The 17,959-nt window shown below is 38.0% G+C and overlaps 1 protein-coding gene across 9 annotated transcripts in view; it reads right to left on the reverse strand.

Moving 5' to 3' along the window:
* Window positions 1–17,959, reverse strand: part of LOC136829305 (guanylate cyclase 32E-like) — a 475,168-nt gene that overhangs the window by 57,881 nt on the left and 399,328 nt on the right. For all 9 annotated transcript variants that reach the window (XM_067087668.1, XM_067087664.1, XM_067087670.1 and 6 more), the window contains 2 exons: window positions 14,846–17,325; window positions 9,429–9,677 (listed from right to left, as the gene is read on the reverse strand). In XM_067087668.1, the coding sequence (XP_066943769.1) occupies window positions 9,429–9,677; window positions 14,846–15,379 (783 nt within the window). In that variant the 5' untranslated portion in view covers window positions 15,380–17,325. The remainder of the gene's footprint in view (window positions 1–9,428; window positions 9,678–14,845; window positions 17,326–17,959) is intronic.

Below are 17,959 nucleotides of genomic sequence, written 5' to 3' on the forward strand. Positions count from 1 at the left end.
CATTTGATTTTGAACTTTTTTAAATATCTTTATTTCTCTTGGCTCTTTGCTGTCTTCACATATGGGCATTTTATGTTATGTAAACATTTTGACTTTGGTTTAGTCAGTTTAATAATAATAATAATAATAATAATAATAATAATAATAATAATAATATATCAACAAAAAACGCAACGTGTGAGAACTTAATTTCTTACGTATACAAATCTATGTATAACACTGATAGGCTTCTATGTAAATAAGGGCAAAGTCTGTCCGAATTTCAGGACGGTCTGCAACCTTCTTTGGCTCGACTTGCCACTGTCCACCCCTCTCACATCTGGTACCTAACTAGAATTGTACGAAAATGAAAGTACCTTTATCTGGGCTTCGGAACGGTACTCACGTCCCTTGAGTTCAATACTCACCACCTCAACACTTTTTTTTAGTTTTCTGCAAAAGAAAACTATTGTGCCGGTTTTGTCTGTCCGTCCGCCCAGATCTTAAAACTACTGAGGCTAGAGGGCTGCAAATTGGTATGTTGATCATCCACCCTCCAATCATCAAACATACCAAATTGCAGCCCTCTAGCCTCAGTAGTTTTTATTTGATTTAAGGTTAAAGTTAGCCATAATCGTACTTCTGGCAGCGCTATAGGTACAAACAACATGCTGTATGCCACCACCGGACCGTGACTGATTTTCATAGGCCGCGGCTAAGTTTTATGGGCCGTGGCTGAGGCCACCACCGGACAGAACACTCGTTCTTCAGCGCATTTTTTACTTGTCTTGTATTACCGTCGCTTTGAAGATAATGGTACACCAGTCAATTAAGATCCCCGATACAAAGATATGTCACAATATGGAGAAAGAACCATAAATTTCTCTGTGACTCTGGTACTATGCTGTTTAACACTACTGAAAAAGTCAAATTACGGTGAACCACTGACCAATGTCAATCCGTTTAAAACTATATTGGCACAGCTTACATCTTCTCAACCTGCAGACTGGTATTTCAACACCGTCCCTTATACTGCAAGATTTGGCTAATTTTTTTCAATGCAATTTTCAAGATTTATAGATCTGATATTACTAACTAGAGCCACGAGTATCATGATAATCAAGGCTGCAGATTTAAAAGTATACTTATTTAATTTTCGTGAATAATTAAGAATTACTTCGAAGAAAACTTCAAACTCATAATGATGTTACATTCTTAACATTTCTCAACAGATAGCCACTGAACATCGCTAACTGCCACTGAAATGAGAGGAAATAAGATTTTTATCTTCAAACAAATCCACAGAATGACGAAATCAGTCACAACAAGCGGCACTGCTTTTAAGGATCTGTCATGATACGCATCGAGCTTTTTTGACAAAATGAAAGCAATTCGGATTATTTAGTGACATACTCAAAGCGCCACAGATTCACAGAAACAATATGAACTGGTAATTAGAAGTAAGTCTTTGTTTAATTTCTTCTATTTTACTCATTTGTCTGTTTACTTTTGTAACTTCTTTCCGCAGCGGGTGAGAAGCAGGAGTAGGTGAGAATAAGAGTTAATGAAGATTAAACGTCATTAAGTCACATGCTCTGCACTTTCTAAATAACCCTAATGGCTCAAACGCGGCACTTTATCTCTGCTTTGGGAACACTTGACCTGAATAATTCGCATCCGCTTAAAAATATAAGACAAAAGTGAAGCAGCTATTTATACCTTTCCGTGAATTATGTTGTTGCCTTTATGAAACCAATGTAAAGGCCAAAAGACACAAATTGCACTCTCCCTCCAAAAAAAAAAAAAAAAAAATATTACATTTGATGAGGACATTGAAAAACTCCCTATCACAGGGAGTCTTAACGATTTACCATGTATACCTCCCGAGTTATAATACGACCTTAGCCCTTTCCCCCCATTAATCTGACACTGTGCATGACGGTGTCATAAATTAAGACCAATTCAGTATATTCCCAGAATGACTACAATTAATTAGCTGTAATTGCATGATTATTATGCAGTCAAGCAATCTTTTATGTACACCTATCCGTCACTCTCACACTGTGCGTATATGTATATGTGTGGGAGTGTGATAAATCTTTCCTCGAAGAACCTGTGGGTTCATGAACCCCAGGCCGAGATTTTCCTGTCTAAAATGATTTATCTAAATTAACCTAAAACACGCACTTCAACAAAACTTATTTTCAGTGGGGCAAATAATACTAAACATAAAACCTGCGGAAAAATAAGGAAGAGACATGAAGTGTCTCGTGAAATATACAAAATATTTTCAACGCTCGTAGAGCAAAGACAGAAAATCCTTTTGAAATGATGGCTCCTTCTTTCCAGTTTTTATTCGTCGTAAAGAGAGAAATTCGAGAGCTACGGCGTATTGAACTTGAAACAAATTATTCGTCACCAGTTCTTCTTTATCCGAGACCGACATGCACACAATTTGGCTCAGGTTTATTCTCCGACGAACCGCAAAAAAAAAAAAAAAAAAAAAAAATGATTCACCGCAGATCAAGATATGATGGTGCGGAAGTGATTGTGAGCGACGATAGACATCTGGGAAAGTCTTGATACACAGCGGAAGTGAGGACAAGTGAAGGAGTTCGTCAGCGTGCCGGCAGAATAATTTCGACCTTTGAACAAATGACACGTTCACTTCCAAACTATTACTACTTATTTATTGTTTTGTTAGGGGGTATATTAGTTGTCTGGAAGACGATTTCTCGCATTAGTATCATATTCCACTTATACAGAATCCAGAAAACATTGGCAGCTATGTTGCAGCGCTAAACAAAATGTAAGTATTCTGACTAGTGTAGAATGATCTTAGGCATGTGGATATGTTGTAAACCTCATACCCTTGATGTGGTGAGTCATGACAAGACTTCAATAGACAACGTCATATTGGTTCTCTTTGTATTAACAGGATCAGGAATAAAAAAATTCTCGGATTTTTTTATGTGCTATGTCATTAATCTGCTCAGAAGGTTTTGTGTGTGAGAGAGAGAGAGAGAGAGAGAGAGAGAGAGAGAGAGAGAGAGAGAGAGAGAGAGAGCACGTGTGCGTGTATGAATGAAAGCTAGAGGTGTAACCTTCATCCTTATTGGATACTGTATTATAGGAGTGGATCGATTTCTAACTCCACCATGTCTATGATTCTTCTCTCTCTCTCTCTCTCTCTCTCTCTCTCTCTCTCTCTCTCTCTCTTTCTTTCTTTTGTGTATATATATATATTTGTGTGTATATATATATATAGTATATATATATATATATATATATATATATATATATATATATATATATATATATATATATATATATACATATAGGCCCCTTTTGACTACTGAACCATCAAGGAAGGTTTAGCATGATATTTGCGAATACATATAAATATATAAACATATATATAAATATAAATATTATATATATATATATATATATATATATATATATATATATATATATATATATATATTATATATATATATATATATAACCAACTTTTGCCAGTCTTCGATATTCATTTCTTTTTCTTTGTTAGATGATGCATTGTAAGAATCATTAATCATGCATTCACATTCAATTTAGATATTGCTAACAGCATACTGTAATGTCTGTCACGAAGTGATCTTACAATTCCATAACATAAAAGGCCACTGGATTTGAGACCAAATGAAACATTTTAGCAAGCTTTCGTTATGTACGCAATTACCAAAGAAGCAAAAATTCTATTCTCTTTCAGTCGCCCTACCAGCATTATGAGCCATTCAGCTTATAAGGGTACATTTAACAAACGCCCTTACATTCCATTCACTTTTATCCCAATAGGCCTAACGCAATAATCCCTTCCTTCTTATCTCATTATTAAACAACCGTAGCTAATTATGGTCTGTCAAGATTTTTATTCAGTAGAATGATGGGTTACACGTGGCTCAGAGCCACCTGCATTACTCCGAACAAACATCTACTGTCGATTTACAAACGCTTCCCAAACTGGCATTGCAAAAACTGACTGGCCTTAATCTACATCTCCACAGCAAAATACCCCGTATGGGAAAACTTTTCTATCCAGAAATTATACTATTCCTACTAAGGGATGATGTCTAACAAAAACAAGGCAACAGTCACTTTCAGATATTTTCTCCTTTAAACATTAAATGAAGAGTGCACCTACTATGTTTGAAACTTCAGTACGTTCAACATCACTTCTTGCACTTATCAAACCCTTTTTATTGTAAGCCTTATCACCAGGCAACCAATAAGTTTTTAGGTCTTGATTTGATTTATGAAAACTCGGCTGTAGAGCCAAGCACTGGGACACTTCAGCCATTCACTGTAGTCGGCAGTGAAAAGAGAGTTCGAGCATAGGATAGCAGGATTGTAGAAAGGAAGCGGAGTGGAGCTATAGTCAAAGTCTACAAGTGGGTGTAACAATCTGCCGCAGGCAGTAAATTGTTAGCACTAGCTCCTAAGGGACCTTTATGGGTCTTGCTCCCTATATTTGAATCAAGACTCATGCCTTAAACTAACCTGCACCCTTAGTTTTACCGCTACTAGACTCAACTACCTCAACCAAGATAATCCATTTTTTTCAATTACAGAAATACCTTAACTTGTCTATTGAATAATCACTGTTCTGACTCTTCTACCACATAATACATAATACATAACATCATTATATGTATGTATATATTATATATACACATATATAATATATTTATTTATATATATGTATATATACTGTACATATATATAAATATAAATATGTATATATATGTATGTATACTGCATATGTGTATATATATGATATGTATCTAATCCATAGTTTTCGAGGTCGCTGATATGAACAGTGACACTCCCAATGCCCTTAAGTCCAACTTCAGCCCCGATAAGAAAGGGTGAGAAGGGGTGGGAAGGGGATGACGTGTAATCCACAGTTTTTGAGGTTGCTGAAATGAATAGTGATACTCCCGATGCCCTTAAGTCCAAGTTCTACCCCAATAGGAAGGAGGGGGGCGTGAGAAGGGGTGGGAAGGTGGTGACATGTTAAAATAACTGAGAACGACAGACATTTTTGTTTAATCCATAGTTTTTGAGGTCGCCGTTATGAATAGTGACACTTCTGATGCCATTTAATTCTAATTCCAAGTTCAGCCACAATAGGAAGGGGGCAGTTTAGAAGGGGTGAAAAACAAAATGTCAAAAATGACACATATTATTGTCTAATCCATAGTTTTCAAGGTCACAGATGAATAGTGACACTCTAATGCCCTTTAAGTCCATGGATCTTAAGGCTTTGTAGTGACAAGTGTATCCAAAAAAAGAACAAAGGATTCAACAAGTTAAGAGGGCATTTGGCTATTACAATTCCATATGTATCTGGTAAAAAGTGACTAGTCGATTCTATATATATATATGTGTGTGTGTGTGTGATCCGGGATGTTTTTGAACCAGCCGCCACTAGTCCTTGAGCAGTTATGGGGGCGGCGTCACACGCTGTTTCAGTTTCAATTTCGGTAGATATCATTTGTAATGCATATGATATCTGAGTTAGCTTTTAACTAAGAAATAGGCCTAGAAACAAAAGTTCATTAGGTTAAATGCAAATCTTCGTATATTACACCAGGCTTACCACCCTTGTGACTTGTTCAAGAATTCATTACAATTTCTTATAATTAACAGCCACTAACTACTGCGTGCATAAACAACACCAAGTAATGACATAAATAATGGAATCGAGAAACAGCCGTTTGCCGATGTCAGTTACTGTACCTAACACATGGTTATTAAGGTTTGCGCTACAGTTATCGACTTGTTAAAAATTTGCTAATTTTCGATGGTGACTTGCTAAAAATTAAATCTTTATTCATCCTTCATGCAATGTAGAGGAACGTGTTATGAAAGATGCCACTAAAATTTGCTGTTGTAGCTGTGGCTGAAGAAACGAACAATGTGTATGCCACAAAAAAAGCAACATCCGATACAGACGAAATCACACCTTTACTTCATTTTTATATATAAAGTTGCATTTCCAAAATCCAGCTTTGATCATTTTACGAACTAATCTCCGAAATGCGTTTCATTTAGCAACTAATGGCTGTGATGGTGTCGGTAAAACGCAATCAGATGATCATTTTAAGAATGCAAACATTATCCGAATGCATATGGCGCCTGATCGCTATGTTCATATATTATATAATACAATAATGATATGACAATGATGCATGAAATATAATGTCATACAGTACATACAACAACAGTTTTACTAAAATGATAATTCTTAATACAACTGTATTATTTGAATTTTGCAAATGGATATCTTTTGGTGTAACAAGCTAACAGGGGCCAATAGTTTCTCTCTCTCTCTCTCTCTCTCTCTCTCTCTCTCTCTCTCTCTCTCTCTCTCACACACACACACACACTCAAATGTGCAGGTTTAAAGAAAAAAAGCAGTAGATTTTTAGGTCTTTGCTGAAAATGAAAGGGTTTACCGGTGTGTGTGTGTGTGTGTGTGTGTGTGTGTGTGTGTGTGTGTATGTGCGTGTATACGTATACATATCTGTTTATTCTTGTTTGGTGCATAACGATTTTTAAGATGTATGGCAGTAGCCCAATACAAAAATATGACTGTGCAGAGGAACAAGCGGCTGTGATGTTATATTAAACATTCCGTCGCTTCTGGCAATAAATGTCGCCTTGAGGGATAGGTGGGTCCTTCCTGCCAGGCAGTTGGCAGCCAGGTTGTATGAACTACTGTGGTGAATTCTGGCCTCCATTAATTTGGCTAGTGAGGCCTATACTTTGGATACAAATACAGTTTCTCGCCTATCTGCCGAACTTTTGATGGTACATGCAGAAGTTAGGTGGCTGGGGGCACCCTTTTTGTCTTTGTCTGGAGGGGTAATATCATTATTCTTGGTCCTGGTCCTGGTCCAGATCTACTCTGGTTTTGTAGATGTTGTGGATGTTGTGTTGTGAAGCACTGGAAGCCTTGAGTAACTCGTCTGTATTCTTCAGGAATTCCATCATTAGTGGTCAAGGCCCAGCGAAGTTAAATAACGAGAGAGAGAGAGAGAGAGAGAGAGAGAGAGAGAGAGAGAGAGGAGAGAGAGAGAGAGACTCACGTTCAAATTCAAGTGAAAATGAGAGAGAGTATTATGGGTCAATGCCCTAACGCAGCTGACAATGAGAGAGAGAGAGAGAGAGAGAGAGAGAGGAAAATGGTCAGTACGGTCAGAAAGAAACCAATATCTGTGGCAGTGGGATGTTTTCTCAAACACCCGTATACACACACACACTAATTTATTTGGGGGAAGTGTAGCAGCGGTGAAGTTAATGGGTTTATGTTTCCAACCTCTAAAAAACAGATGCTAGAGATTACCTCCTTCCTAACTGAAATGGCAGACATACTATACTGCTTCAGTAGTTGGCGGTTCGATTTCCCAAGGACGGAAATTGTCGATTGCATATATGTGTATACATGCATACATACAGTACATACACATCTCTATTTAAACAATATACTAGAATATAAAATTACACGCTTCCGTGTCTCTTCACAACAGACTCCCTTTACATTCTTCTGTTATCTTGCTAAAATGTAATATTACTTCATTCCAAGGATGCCACCCTCGCTTCCCTGAAGCCCACGGGATGTTCGCCCTCCTCTTCCGGGGAGTGTTAACAAGAAAAACAAAAAAAAATTGGAAAAATTTTTATACCCTTTTACGTGAAATATATCTACTGTTTTTTTTATTTATATAATACCTTTTCTTGGAATAGTTCCTTCACTGTTGCATCTGATTTCGTTTGAGGCGGACAAATATGATTCGAAAGAGAACTGTGACGATACATGGAATTATATTTCAGTTATTGTGCTCCATTACGTGAAGCCTTTCTCTGAATTCTCAGACATTTTCAGTGAAAGGAGTTCACTCTTCACGACATTATTTTTGAAACTTTTTTTTTTTGTTCAAGTACAATATGCATCAGATGTAAAACTAAGCCACTGGAATCTATCCACATCTGCCGGACCCATGCCCAGATAAAATAGCAGGAATGAGCGCGCGTTTAAGAGCTCTCCTTTAGAACCAAGAATTATTCACTATTGCAGCAAAGGACAGCGGTCTGGTGCAAGGAGTATTGGGTCAATTTTCTCCCGAATGTGGATATAGCATATTAAGTTTAATATTACAAAGTCATATTACACTTGGATATACCTGCAGTCAATCTTTATGGCATTTAAAACAATTATAATAATTAGTTAAGAGATTTCGGTGTAATTCTATGTTACCATATTCCTCATAAACTTAAGTGAAGGAATAAACGTCATGTGCGCGTGCAATAAGCACAGTGTTACGGTGACGCATTCATTAGAACGAGCATCACGAACGCGATCGTCTCGCGACGCATTACGACTCTCCATTGAAACCGAAATGCCCCTTAATGGGAATTTCAACCAAGAGGAATACTTTGCCTAAATTTAATCTCTCTACAATTGGTGCATTCCACCTGGCAATTGGCGTTTCTAGCAAAGCGGTTATTTGATTGCAATTCTCATTGCATGGAGGAATTCATTTAATTTGAATTCTATCCTCGAAGAACAGGAAGTCATTAAGCAAGGAAAACCATTCCTTCCAAATTCATGTTTCCCGTGGGAGAGGTGATGCAGTTAGGCCGGTATGAAGGCTTGCAAGGATATACCTAAGTAAATAAAGAATTGTGTATGTATATGCGTGTGTGTGTGTGTGTGTGAGAGAGAGAGAGAGAGAGAGAGAGAGAGAGAGAGAGAGAGAGAGAGAGAGAGAGAGAGAGAGAGAGAGAGAGAACGTTTGTAATATGTCTAAAGTATGTAATATGTCTAGATTGAGGAAATTCAAATATCTACAAATTTTTGCCTTTTTTTTTAATATAACAGGGCTTTAATCAAAAGACTTAAAACTGTTTCAGTTTCTATGAATTTGAACCATAAACTATTATCTGCAATGTGACGTGGCCATACTCAAAAGAATTCTGGTGGGAACTGTACTTAAGATTAAAACTTGTAAAAAAAAAAAAAAACATTTTTGGCTTACATGCGCATAATCACTAATCCTTAGAACATCTCATATAACTAGGAAATGAAGAAAATTTTATAACAGCATACAAATCGAAAACATACGCGGTATTACAAATAAAGCTACGTAAAACGGTATATGTGTAAGGGACAGAACTTTGACTAAAAATGACTGCTCCTTCGTGACTGTGAGACAGAGGATATACATGTTCGGGTATGCTCTTACAATATATTAATACAAAAACGTTTTAATTATTACTTAAGCAAAACAAAATTTCAACAATATATCTGAGAAGGCTCATCGCTGTGTCCACTAAAAGCAAAGATATAAAAATTTACAGCTAAGAATGCAAATACAACAACAGGTCAGGCGAACACTTACATAGGTGATCATCGGCAAATTCCAAGCAGCCGCCACCAAGGCCTCATTGGCGCAATTGTCGTCTGGTCCTATAAAGGCCAGATGTCCAGCGTCCCGCATAGCGGTCATGCGGCGAATGGAGAGAGCAGCCAAGGCCTCCAGGTTGCTGTTTCCAACGTCGGCCACTTCGTACAAGAGCCTCTTCCCCGGCAGGAGCGTTGGGTCGCTGTTGACAGCCTCGACAGCAATTGGAAGAGCTCCTAGGGCTAACTGCGTGGAATAAAAAGATAACGTGACATGAATCATGCACAAAGTTTAGACTTTGAAAACAGGAACATGGTTTAAATACTGATGAGGCGTTAAAGAAATAATGTTCTAAAACATACGATTCCATTTTAAATAAGGTTCACCTGGGAAAACTTTTCAGAGCAAAACATTAAGAGGTAATGCCAACAGGAAACAAATGACAAAGTATGCAATTAACATGCATTGAAAATACAGGGCACTATATACTTTTTTGTTTTGTTTTGAGGGTATACTGAGGGATTGGTGAAAAACTCATCAATGATTATTCAGCTAATTTAATATTGTATATAAAATAAGAACGTTATTCTGAAGGCCCTTTCTGCTGAGAGACTTAAATTCCGTCAAGTTTTAAAAGTATGGAAATTAACGGAGATTTTACGATAGTAATTATCTAATACAATTAGAATTCCAGACATTACGGCAATGAACAAAATGCCTAACACTGGGCACTTTCAGCCATTCAGCGCCTAAGACAGTGAAAAGGGGGAGTAAGAGTGTGTTGATACACAGATGAAGAGAGCCAGAAAATAAATGAGGTACAGAGATCTGAAGGGAAAACACAGCTGCACGAAGAAGTAATAGTTAGAGAGGTAGGACAGCAAGATGTACGAAAGGCAATCGGAACTGATGTAAAATAATAGGGATAAAAACAGGAGCAGCTCTGAACAAATGTTTTAACAGTTAAACTGTGTGAAATGATCGTGCCTTAATGCACTAAAAAGGTTCAAGGTCAATAGCATTGCCAACATGGAGCTACTGACATGATCGATGTGATACACTCAGGTAGCTTGATAGCAATGTAACATATTTTTATAATTTTCTGTGATATTCGGTGAATTTTTCCGAAAGTAACTAAATTTCCACTCATCTTTTAATTTAGTGGAACTGATCTGTCTTAACTGCATAGCTTCCGTTTAGAAAACTGACGTACTAAACAGCAAGACAAAATGAAATAAGCAAACGTAAGAAAGTGAAAGATAAATGTTCACCTCGTCAAACCTATTGGCTTTCACTGCCAAAGGAAAATGACGAAAATAAACGAAGGGAAGGGAGGGAAAAAGCCACCCGTCACGCATCAGGGTACGACTAAATGTCAGGAGGCTGATGGAGTGACTGACGAGGGGCGCTCGAGCTCTGTAATATCAACGTCCTTGAAGCCGCCATGAGATATCCTTGTCATCGATTTTTGTGAAACGATACTACTGAGAACGACTTTAATTCCCGGTAATCATGGGGCGCACTGGATCCCATGATTCATCATGAGATTTACGAGGGGTTTGCATCCCTTGGACGTTGCAATATCTGCCGAGTTACGGCATCACCTTTATCTGTTAACCAATCAGAAGGTGAAGCACAAGCAATTGAATTGCAAACCACTTCCAGGATGCCTGATGTGCAGTTATAATCTTTTATTGAAACTGCCAATATATTACCATTATTATACTCCAGTTGTCATCAATCCACACCAAGATTATTCCATTGGAAAAGCAATAACAGTATGGGTATCAAGGTTTAAGTATAGGGGAGGTGTTTTGGAAAATAATAAGCGGGGAGGAGGAACCTGCTTGGTACTGTGAACAAATATTTCTAAACGGTAGCTTCCTATTTCCGCCATGAAGAGGCCGAGATCGAAACATTGATGGTATTTCTGATCCGTTATAGGAGAATATTATAAGAATCTTATCTCTAAGAACGGGTTATATAATCAAACAAACATCGAGTACTGGCTAACGCAAGGAAGCTAAAAAGTTTCTTCACAGTAAACACTTACATTTAAGCTCTACACGAGTATCGGAGCGCAAACTATTTTTAACTAGTTGCTTGGGCTTTCCGAAAATGTCGGTCAGTCACCAAAGAATAAAATTACACCTCAAGGCCGCCATCGAGTTGATGAATCGATAGTTCGATTAGTCAATAACCTACGTTTGGAAGTGGTAGCGTCCCGAAAAGGAAAGTTCGAGACTAATGTGCCTCCGCAATTTTCACACTATTATAGAAGTGGTGTTGTAATTAGATGAAGCCAGCACCAATTGCACAATAAAGGATGAGTAATCATTTATGTCAGCCGCAGCATCTGCATTTCCACAGCCACTATCATTAAGTAGTCCGAGGCGTATCCATTGACAAAAAGGTTCGAATTCTGGGAATATTTCTCGAACTACAAAGAAGAATGCGAATGATGTCCAAATAACGATAAACTGAGGAAAGCCGCTAAGCTTTTGAACAAAGGTGATGGTTACGCTTCTTTGATGACAAGTATGGTCTTTCAGTTTATGATGCGACGCTGATAAAATACAGTTCCATATCCTACAGAATAACTATCCCCTCCCAAAAAAATGGTCCTCTGAACGGAAAAAAAAAAAACTTAAAACAGTCATTAAGAGCGAATATATGAAGATCAATTTCTAATGAAACAATGGCATAGCCTCTTTTCAACTCCAGGGACAATGTTCGAGAAGTAAATCCTCATTCACTAGATCAGTTGTAGGGAAATATCTAAAGGAAAAAAGGAAAGGAATATCAAGCTCATTAGCACTACAGTTTTCAAGACGGTAAAACGAAAGAAATCAAGTTATTATCTCAAACTGCCAGATTAAACTCAAATTGCCAGACTCTTTGAAGCTAGCATTTAAAGGTGAGCACCATGCTAATCCTAATCTTGCAAAGATCCCCATTTTTCGTAATTACTTAGCGTTCAGTCATTTAGTCACGGAGTAGCCTAGCGAAAGACTCCACAAAAGTGGCAGCTCTTTTGGCACTGCTCTGAAATACTTTACACGTACCGATATACAGGTGGGCAAGTTTTTTCTTTTATTTAAATAGGTTACCGTAACATGTCTAGTTTATTCTGATGTACAGTATGAGTCCTGCATTTATATTTATTGCGTTGAAATATTCCTGGACCAATACCGTAAAATACCTCATGCGTTTTAGTTAAAATTCCTGAAACAAAATAAACAAAATGTGGAAGGAAAAGAACAGATTGAGTCAAGTTTAGAAAAAAATAAACAGTAATTTATGGTAGAAAGCTGATTTGCATATTATTAAAACACCGGCACCAAGTTCAACTCTGACGCCTTTCCTGGGAAGTTATTTCATAAACTAACGATGTTTGGAAGAAAGACTTTCATAACCTGTTAAATATTTTATTACATAAACGAAAATACTCTTCCTGCAGCAGTTTCAGCAATGCCCCCTGAAGAGTCAAGCGCCATGGAGTGCAACTGCCACGGTAATACTGAATATTAGAATTGCGATGGCTCAAGGCCTTGATTTTCATTTATAATTTCACACTAGAGACTACTGAGGCAAATACTCAAATTCAAAAGAATGAGCTTCTAAACGGCAGTCCATTGACTGAAGAGATTGCATTTTACGTAAAAACGAAGAATCGGGTGTTTTACAGTTTCCATTAGTTCCTAATTCATATTTATCATATCTTACAAATCATATGCTTCTTAAATCGTCTCATGTGACATTTTTCTTCAGCTGACCACTTCTGAGAGAGGTTTCTTCTGCTGGTCGTTTTCCGATGCTTTTTTCATCATTTGTTTCCAGTATTTTATCAACAAAGAGCTTGCAATGAAAAAAATAAGCATCTCTTATAAATCCTTACATGTGCCACTTTAAAGAACGTTTCATACATTACTCAGATTTTACCACACAAAGGATTTTTTTTTTTTTTTTGTAATTCAGAGCTTTCCGCACAAAAATCAGTTAGTTCAGTAACATCCAAACATTGAAATTCAATAGAATAATGCATTAAAAAACGGTTAAATCCCATAGCGAAAAAGAGCGACTACTGAACAAGTGTATTGCGCTCTAAAGAACTTCATACACAACTGGAACCAAAGCACTGTTCAATAGTCTAGGAAGATCATGTCATATGATATATAAGCGATGGAAACCCCAAGGGATGACAAACGGCCAGTGCTTCACTTCTAAAGGAAAATCTTTTTTATTTTTAACAATAACTAAATTTCACAGCCAGGATTAAGTTCAATTTGCAAAGATGGGAGTGGGTTGTGGTAGGGGCAGGAAGTGACTGTTTGCACTGCCTGTCAATTTGATAGATAAAACGATTAATATACTACTACTAGAAATGCGAGTACGTTCGATAAAAAATCAGTGGGATATACAATATTACTTGAAACTTGAATACAATCAACCGCCACTGTTTGAAACTTTATATGCAATACTAAAAAATCCAACATGAACGTGTAAAAACAGCCATGATATAAATTTTCGGCTCCAATATCTGAAACAAAGCGCATCAAGGAAAAAAAGCAAAAGTCCTGTCTACAGTGTACATAATGCAGAAACATTTGTTACGCTATAAAGCAGCAGTGCCCGTCGGTAAGTCTGGCTACTCAATTCACAACACGGCAGCAAACAGATCCTAACCATTTTCATTATTCTGAGTTGGTAAAACTTATTATTCTTCGGAGAGTTATGAATTTCTATTCAAGTCGACCGTGTCCATGTTATACTTGAACAATGGCGTTCTTATTCTCCGCACATAAGTTGACGACTCCCGTTCATGTTCGCAAGGAAACAAGAGAGAAGCACTTTGCATTAGTCCGAGTCGTACTCGGGAAAGACAACGACCAGGAAGCTTCTTAAGGAGGCTTAGGTTGCCATTTCTGTGTTCTGTCGAAGTTGGGAGCTACATACAAATGCAGGATCATGAAATTTCGAGAAAAGGAGAGACTCACGAACAGAGAGCCTCTTCCTCTTGAGAGGGAGGTAAACGGAACTATAATAAAAGTAACATTTTTAAAATAAAGTGATGAATGGTTACGTGAGTGGGCAGTTGAAATTACTTAAAGTTTGAAAGGATTATTGAGAAGAGAGAGAGAGAGAGAGAGAGAGAGAGAGAGAGAGAGAGAGAGAGAGAGAGAGAGAGAAATTCTAAAAATAGTTTAAGAAATATCAGAGAGAAGAAAATCAAAACAGTTTAGAGAAGAAAATCACAGAGAGAGAGAGAGAGAGAGAGAGAGAGAGAGAGAGAGAGAGAGAGAGAGAGAGAGAGAGAGATTCTCAAAATAGTTTTGGAAGAAAATCACAAACACAGAGAGAGAGAGAGAGAGAGAGAGAGAGAGAGAGAGAGAGAGAGAGAGAGAATATCTCACCTTATTGTTGGAAAATGACGACAAGAATCCAATAGTTATATTTTCGCTGGCTTCATTAAAGTCGAGGGTGATGTACTTGTTGATGTAATCTCGCTGCTCCTTGGCAGAGTTGTTTTGCTGTTCGCTGCTGCATCTGTCCATGCTGTAATCCCTCTTGATTGTCTTGGAGGCATCGAACACAGCGGCAGAAGAGAGCAGCGAAGAGGACGAAGTCGAGGCAGGAGGGGGAAGATAATAATCGTGGGAGTTCGAGCGAGCCAGGAGGCGTTTGTTAGGGTTAGGTGGTGTCGAAGAAGAAAGGCCGGACTGAGGACGTTGCTGGGCGGAGGATTCGAGGTACACGACGGACTCGGCATAAGGATCATGATTCCTCTTGGACTTTGGGTCCCTTGGCCACATTTTATCTTCGTGTGGCTTCAGGAGGAAGCCTGCGTATGGTGTTCTATTCTGGGTTGTACTAGGGCTGACTTCCCAAAGCCAGGAGGCCAAAATGACGCCTAAGATCAATGAATAATTCTTTCGCATCTTGAGCATAAACAAATGTTCTTCTTCGAAAACCTCAGTTGATAAAACCTACATTATCAAGGCGAGCGGCTTGTAGGTCCGTAACGCTATCTCTCCCAAATAAAAACCTTTTTACAAACTGCGTGTTTTTCATCATTTTAAACGGTTCATACATTTTTCACTTTATTGCAGAATAGACACATATTTTAGTACAACATCAAGTTTGTATTACATCCATAGCTAATACGTACAAAGGGACACAAAACATCTATGTTATTGTATTACATTTCATAAGCGTTGTGGAAGGGGTACATTGATGTACATCTTTTAATATCCGGTTAATTTTTTATTCGTTACATTTCCTTATAAATTTATATGGACGATAATTTTTTTCTATATTGTCAAGTGTCTAGGTGCAGATCACACGAAACAAATAATGGGATTATCAACAACGGGCCACTTTCTAACTAGGATTCATCTCTATGACGGTGTCCCGATTCTCTTGAGACACAGGAGGTTATCATCTACTCGATTAAATACTGCGGACTGACTTTCGTTGATTTAATTTTACATCAACGAGTGATTTCGCAAAAACGAATTACCAAAGACCTCCAAAAACATCACATCTATGCCTCCATAAAATTCACTGGTTAGTGATCAAAATGCTGACAGGGTTTCTTGAAACCCTTTTCTGTAAAGCGCAGGGACGCGACTTTCCTTAATTATCAGTATTAGTCCACCTCGAAAGTACAGTCATATGAAAGGTGAAAGATGCATTTTCACTGCTGACGTGTGAATCTGATCAGCTCTCTTCCTTGAGCTGAGGCGGCCAGCGTTGGAAAACGACTTGGATGTCGGGCCCTGGATATGTCTGCAATTCCTCAACAGAAAGTAATATCTAGAAGTTACTCCAAAAGTGCCGTTTCTAATTCTCTAATTCTTGGGCCCGCGGGGAAGTGGTTAAAAAGGTATTGGTTCGCTGCATCAAAGGAGAGGGAAATCACCTACAAAATTAACGCGGTCAAGTTAATCTAAATCTAAATAAAAGGATCTATGCGGGCCCTGTTTTGTGGTCAGATTCCTGTTATCACTTCATGGCGTCCAGCTTCCGAACACCTGTTGAGTTGACTTGGTAACACGTTCGCAAGTGCTTGTGTAAGTTCATTTTTTCACATGGTTTCTTCAAAGTAATTTTGAATCGCATCATCATTTTCTGGTAAACCCAGCATCTCGTTTCCCTATACGTCCTCGTTTCTCAGATTATTTGTATTTCAGAAAATTATCTCAATCATAATGTTTCACACTGGAAAAAGACTGATTACTTTGAACTGTTTGAGATAAAAGGATCCATTTCAAGCCTCTTCCCGATTTCTTGAAGTCATCCTCTGGATATTCTGTGTGAAACTCGGACTAAACACCTACACTATCACATAAAAGACAAGCTCTTTCATTATTATGGAAACAAAAAACGGTCGCAAAAACGTTCTACAGAAGGAATAAGTTACCGTCGAGAACGACTTGGGTGAGGGCGATCATAAGGACCAGTAGGATGAGGGCCACTAAGAGGACCAACGGTTCAAGCATTTCCATTGTAGCTCACATCGTGGTCGACCTTCGGGAGACGCACAGTATCTTAAAACATCACCACAGATGTGGGATCTTTACGCCTCGGCTGTGCACAACTTTTCACGAACAGCAACGAAATAACATAATGGCCAAAACAAGGCTTTCAGCCAAAGCGACCTTCGGAACTGGGCCCGTTATCTAAAATGTTGTAGACAAGCTGACACTAATCCACTGGGGTCATTGTGCAGACATGAGTAATCATTAGGTATGATCACCGCCCGCCCCCCCGCTGGAGGGCAACGAGGGCCAACGAGGCTCTGTGTCCGATCAATATCCGAAAAAATATTGTTGGAAAGAATCGTCGGTATTCAGTTCATCAGTATCCAGGATTCGGCGGTCAGCTCGAGTATCTGAAAGAAAAAGAAAGGGCGTTGAAAAGTTTATTTCTTATTCAATTTCACTGCAACGCAACATAAATATAAATACAAACTTTACATATGTAAAAGACTCATTGATTGGGAAAATGTATTATCTGTTGTTCTCGACACCAATTTCTCTGAATTTCTAGTATAAAAGTACCAACAATAACCAACATGGTGAAACTGTACCATGCTCTTTTAAAACCTATGGCTATTTAAAAAAAAATCAGAATAATTGCAGCCTGATTTCATATCACGAGACTGACCAAAGCAAGCTGTATTTGATTAGCCATACGACTGTCACAGTCACTTACAATTCAAATAAAGTGGGATTGAAACGGATATTTGCATAACTTTCATTAACTTGGTCGTAATTAATTTGCTAACCTTCTTTTTTTTTAGCAAATATTGAAGGAATTTAATGCGATTAGTAGCCAAAGCAACTTGTATATGCGCTGTTCACTTGGGCCCTAGAAATTATGAATTGCCAGGAAGAGTTCCATGAAAATAACAGCGAAATATCCACCTCGTGAAGCACCAAGTTCTTAGGTAGTTTGCGATAATGACCAATAACAAGTCACTCCCCCGCTTTGCAACAGACACGGCTTCTGATATCATTAATCGT

This window comes from Macrobrachium rosenbergii, chromosome 44 (assembly GCF_040412425.1).
Source record: "Macrobrachium rosenbergii isolate ZJJX-2024 chromosome 44, ASM4041242v1, whole genome shotgun sequence".
Lineage (NCBI taxonomy): Eukaryota > Metazoa > Arthropoda > Malacostraca > Decapoda > Palaemonidae > Macrobrachium > Macrobrachium rosenbergii.